This window comes from Cebus imitator, unplaced genomic scaffold (assembly GCF_001604975.1).
Source record: "Cebus imitator isolate Cc_AM_T3 unplaced genomic scaffold, Cebus_imitator-1.0 Scaffold132, whole genome shotgun sequence".
NCBI classification, from domain to species: Eukaryota; Metazoa; Chordata; class Mammalia; order Primates; family Cebidae; genus Cebus; species Cebus imitator.
In genome coordinates, this window is record NW_016107447.1 from 4,846,129 (window position 1) to 4,851,688 (window position 5,560).

At 42.6% G+C, this 5,560-nt stretch overlaps 1 protein-coding gene across 6 annotated transcripts in view; it reads right to left on the bottom strand.

Moving 5' to 3' along the window:
- The window catches only part of STAU1 (staufen double-stranded RNA binding protein 1), a 73,656-nt gene that overhangs the window by 27,493 nt on the left and 40,603 nt on the right, over positions 1-5,560 (bottom strand). For all 6 annotated transcript variants that reach the window (XM_017541383.2, XM_017541387.2, XM_017541384.1 and 3 more), the window contains one exon: positions 4,593-4,758. In XM_017541383.2, coding sequence (XP_017396872.1) covers positions 4,593-4,758 — 166 coding nt within the window. The remainder of the gene's footprint in view (positions 1-4,592; positions 4,759-5,560) is intronic.

The window sequence follows — 5,560 nt, forward strand, 5'->3', positions numbered from 1 at the left end:
AGCTGGGATTACAGGCATGCGCCACCATGCCCAGCTAATTTTTGTATTTTTAGTAGAGACGGGGTTTCACCATGTTGACCAGGATGGTCTCGATCTCTTGACCTCGTGATTCACCCGCCTCGGCCTCCCAAAGTGCTGGGATTACAGGCTTGAGCCACCGTGCCCGGCCCATGCACTTTTTCTTAACTTGGAGCCTTTGCAACTGCCGCTCCCTCTCTGGGCATACACTGTCCCTGCTCTTTGCTGATCTTTAATCTCAGCTGGAACGTCCCCTCCTCTGAAAAGACTGCTCGGAACTCACCACCATTACTCCAACCTAAATGAGATATTTTACGTTCTTCTAATCCTTGTCACTTGTACAACCTTGCACTAACTGCACTTTTTGCTGACATTAATGTCAACATCTGGCAGCTCCATTTGACTAAGTTCACAGGAAAAGGGACAGCACTGGCTGTTTTCAACTGAGGGTCTAGCACAGCACTGGCATGGAGGGTCCAGACTATACCTGCCCTGTAGACAGCAAGTGCTGGCTTTACTGCATATCTTCTAGAGGAGATGCATTGATCCGCCACACAATCACATGCTCCACAAATTTTCCACAGCAACACTGACAATTTGTTTAAAATGATCACTTCCAATGTTGCCAGGCTGTGGACACACAGGCTGCTTATGGCCTGTCGGCAGGTTCTAAAATGGTACCCTCTTTCTGTGGAGAACTTGGCCTTATGTACCACCATGTATACCCTCTGGTTCAGCAATTCCACTTCTAGGACTGTGGACAAAGACTTTACTGCAACAATGTTCTTCCTGACCCATTTTGTAAGAGGGAAAACTGCAAACAACCTAAAAATCAAGTCCCTGTTGGAAAATAAAACAGCGCATTCACACAGTAGAATATTTTGCAGCCATTAAAAAGTGCTTATGTGTACAATGAATTTGAGTCCTCCAAAGAATAAGTAAATGACATAACATATTCAAGATCTATCCATCAGTGAAAAAAGGTGGTTACTGTACACTGTCATGCCACTTTTATGAAATAGATAGGCACCTGTATTTACCTGCATATGTGCTTGTCAGTGAATATACACCAAATGGTCTATATGTGATTATCTGTAAGTGGTAAATTTATAAATAATTTTATTTTTCCTTGTTTTTGAATTTAGTATTTTTTATAGCCCCTATGCACTATTTTTAAGGAAAAAAAAGTTATCTTTTAAAACTGTCTCTCTTTATTCCCCTACTGCCCACTATCACAGTGCCTGATAAAATGAAGGGCAGCACATTTATGAAAGAGGCCAAGTATTTCACTTACTATAGGCTAATCATTCCTAATTCAAAAATACAAAATCCAAAATGCTCCAAAAATCAAACTTCTGAACACCAAAATGACACCACAAGTGGAAAATTCCATACATGACCTCCGGCAACGCATCACAGTCAAAACAGTTTATTCAATATCCCCAAGAAAAAAATAAAATTACATTTAGGCTTTGTGTATAAGATGTATATGAAACACAAATTTTATGTTTAGACTTGCGTCCCATCCCCAAGATATCTCATTACGTGTAATAGAAAAATATTCCAAAATCAAAAAACGCTCTGAAATCTAAAACACTTCTGGTCCCAAGCATTTAGGATAAGGGATACTCATCTAGTACTTCAAGTGTGTCTTCTCTGAGTTAATGACTCTTCATTTCACTGGCCAAGGCCAGCCTTTAAGCCATTTCTGAAAGCCATGGTCCCTACTTCAAACTCTATATAGCTAGAAAAGGGGCATGGAGGAGAAAAGTCAAGGGGCACAAGCAGATTTAAACACTGCTCCCAGCAAAGCTCTTCTGAGATTTCACAGGAGCCAGTGAAAACTCAGCTCAGGAGAACACGTCTACAACAGCTGCTGCCCGCAGGACTGTGTCAACCAATGCTGCTCTAGTGAGTGAGAGCACAAGACTCAGAAACTCTAAAAGGCGCTCATCCTTTGTAGCAATACTGTGATCACTCTCATGGAGGACTCACTCCTGGGGAAGGGCTGACAGCATTTAGATCTGTGACTCTCCAACCCTGACCATATCTCAAAATCACTCCAAGAGCTCATTAACAATAACATGGCTGAGTGGCTCACACCCATAATTCCAGAACTTTGGAAGGCCAAAGGGGTCAGATCACCTGAGCTCAGGAGCTTGAGACTCGCCTGGGAAACATGCTGAAAACTAAGTCTCTACTAAAAATACAAAAATTAGCTGGGCATCATAGTGAGTGCCTGTAGTCCCAACTACTCGGGAGGCTGAGGCACAAGAATCACTTGAACCCAGGAGATGGAGGTTGCAGTGAGCCAAGATCATTCCACTACACCCCAGCCTCAGCAACAGAGGGAGACTGTCTCAAAAAAAAAAAGCAAAAGCCAGATTCCTGGGTCTTACCCTAGACCTACTGCATTAGAATCCTGGGGTTGGGCCTAGAAAAAAAATTTTTTTTTTTTTTAACTTCTCAAGTGATTGTGATACAGAAAATCCCTATATCAGTGCCCAGCAATTGTTTATCAACTGTTGGCTGGAAGGAACTAGAAATACCTACTCCATCTGACTCCAATTAAATTAGCACCAGTCAAGTAAAAAACTGAAAAGCCTCCAAAATAACTCATACTACTACCTTTTTGATGTTTTAACAAATCTCACCACTGAAAAGCTCATCCTAGGGCTGGGCGCAGTGGCTCAGCCCTGTAATCCCAGCACTTTGGGAGGCTGAGGTGGGTGGATCACGACGTCAAGAGATCAAGACCATCCTGGTCAACATGGTGAAACCCCGTCTCTACTAAAAATACAAAAAATTAGCTGGGCATGGTGGCGCGTGCCTGTAATCCCAGCTACTCAGGAGGCTGGGGCAGGAGAATTGCCTGAACCCAGGAGGCGGAGGTTGTGGTGAGCCGAGGTCACGCCATCACACTCCAGCCTGGGAAACAAGAGGGAAACTCCGTCTCAAAAAAAAAAAGAAAAGCTCATCCTTTTAACATCACTAAATCCTCCTCTTTTAGCTACAGCCTCATTTTCTTTTATCTGGTCCTCAGTGGGCCCTGGAAACAGATCATCTGTTAGAATAGGTGATTACAGTGGAAAATGGAAACCCAGCATAACAAAAGCATAACAAATCGCTTCTGTGCGGCCAGCCATGAAGCCTGAGCTGGGTCGCCCTGGGTGGCAACTGGATACAACAGACCTCAGCAGGCACCCTGCCCAAGGTCCACTCGGGTCTATACCACTCATCACATACTTAGCCCACTGTTCTCTGCAAGTTCTTCTTGTTCTTTGTGAACATGTTTCCCGGGGAAGAAAAGTCAAACGCTACCCAGAGATACTTTCAGGTGGCATTTCCTGCTGTGATTAAACAGAATTATGAAATCTCAATGTTTTCAATTCGCTGGGCTTCTTCTGGACTTTGTGACTATCTGTGATAAGATTCTACCTGGCCAAAGATATTCACTAATGCTCTGACCCCTCAATGGCATGGAGTTACTGATTCCCTAAGAATTATATTGCTGTTTAGTCACAAAAATGTTTTTTCCTATCATGGTGGTTTTAAAACATGTCCCCTAATTCTTGGACAATCCTTTCATTTGGAAGTGGGATCCTCCATATTGCGAATGTACTAAAATCCACTGAATTGTACACTTAAAGTGGTAAATTTAGGCTATATAATTTTTACCTCAATTTTTTAAAAAGTGACGTTTCTTTATCTCCTACCTTTGAATCTGGGCTCCTTGCCCACTTGACCAGTAGAGTATGGCAGACTCAATGCTGTGATTTCTGGGCTTAAGCCTTAAGAAACTGGCAGCTGCTTCCATTTCCTATCTTCTAGAATGCTTACCCTTGGCAACCAGACACCATACTATGAGGAAGTATAAGCAATTTTTCCATAGGTCACCCAGGGATGAAATGCGGTCCTGGGGCCAGAGCTCAAGCTGAGCTCCTAGCTGACAGCAAGCACCAACTTACCAGCCACATGAATGAGCCATCTTAAAAGCAGATCCTTCATCCCCCTGCAGAGCCACCTCAACCAAAGCTGTGTGGAACAACCCTTGCCAAGCCCTGCCTCAACTGCAGACTCATGAGCAAAATAAATGCCTGGAGATGTTTAAACCATCATTAAATGTTGTGATGGTCCATTATGCAGCAAGAGGTAACAGGCACTTCTATATAATCAAGGGTGGCTGATCAAGAACAGCTTCAGAAAATTCTCTAACCTAGTATCACAAATCACAGTAGATTCTGGCAAGCCTAATCTTCAGCACTGAACACTTCATCCATACATGTTCTTCACAACTCAATTGAATCGCAAACTTTCTAACATGTTCACACCATATCATGTCACTCAAAACCATGCCATCAAGTAAAAAAGAAGGCAACTGATTTTCTTAATTTTAAAAGAAAAAAGGGGTAAAAAGCAAGAAAGCTACACAGCACAAAATCTTGGGAGGCATTCAAAGAAAAATTATGGACAGCTGTGAACGTGCCTTCTTAGAAAAGATAACGTACAGTGACATCTCCCCATGACCCTTCTACCCTGTCAAAGTGTCAGAGAACCTGGGCTTTGCTCCTCACCTCCAGCCTCTCTGGCGGGGGCTCATTCTGCAGGATCCTCAACGCTTTGGCAGCAGCATCATGTTTCGCAGCCTGTCTTGTCTTTCCTTTCCCATTAAATTGCTGTCCTCCCACAGAAAGCTCCACTTGATACAGTAAAGGTGGAACTGGAAATGGATAAAAGTACCTAGAAATAAAAGGGGGTTAGGCAAATTATAGTCTCAAGTTGGTAAGTCACCCATACATCCTCTAGCAAATGCAAATCTTTCCTTCATCACGATCCTACTCACATTAGTGTTTGATGCTAATCACTCTTCATCAATATATCCAGATTTCATAAAAGCTTAAACTGAATTAGAATTTGTACACAGTATAAGCAGAGTGTTTAGCAGTCCAAACTTACGTTTCATGAAATACAATGGCTTATAAATTACGAATTCAATGTATCATACTAACCTGTACTGATAAAATCTAAAATAAATTAGGCTTTGGCCGAGACAGACTCGTAGCTTGCTATGCCTTCTCAAACCTTACCTTTACACTTGCATGTCTCCAACAGGAGGCTGGGAATTTTAATGCACACGTCTTTTAGGAAGGACCCTCATTTCGAGAAATCCCAACAAGCTGTAGCCTACCTGGCAGAACCCAGTTTCTTATCCATTTCATAGCTTATATTTTTAAAATGGCTTTACCCCCAAAACAGAGAGCAGGGAAATGAAGAATTCCATTTTGCTCATCATCTATCCATTAATGTCTTATTACCATGAGCAAAAGATTTTCAATGCACGGCATTTTCAGGTTTCAATTAATATTTTATTGCACCAAAGCTATTTACAAAGCTCACAAATTCAAAAATCAAAAAGTATCCAATTGGGCCGGGCGCGGTGGCTCAAGCCTGTAATCCCAGCACTTTGGGAGGCCGAGGCGGGTGGATCACGAGGTCAAGAGATCGAGACCATCCTGGTCAACATGGTGAAACCCCGTCTCTA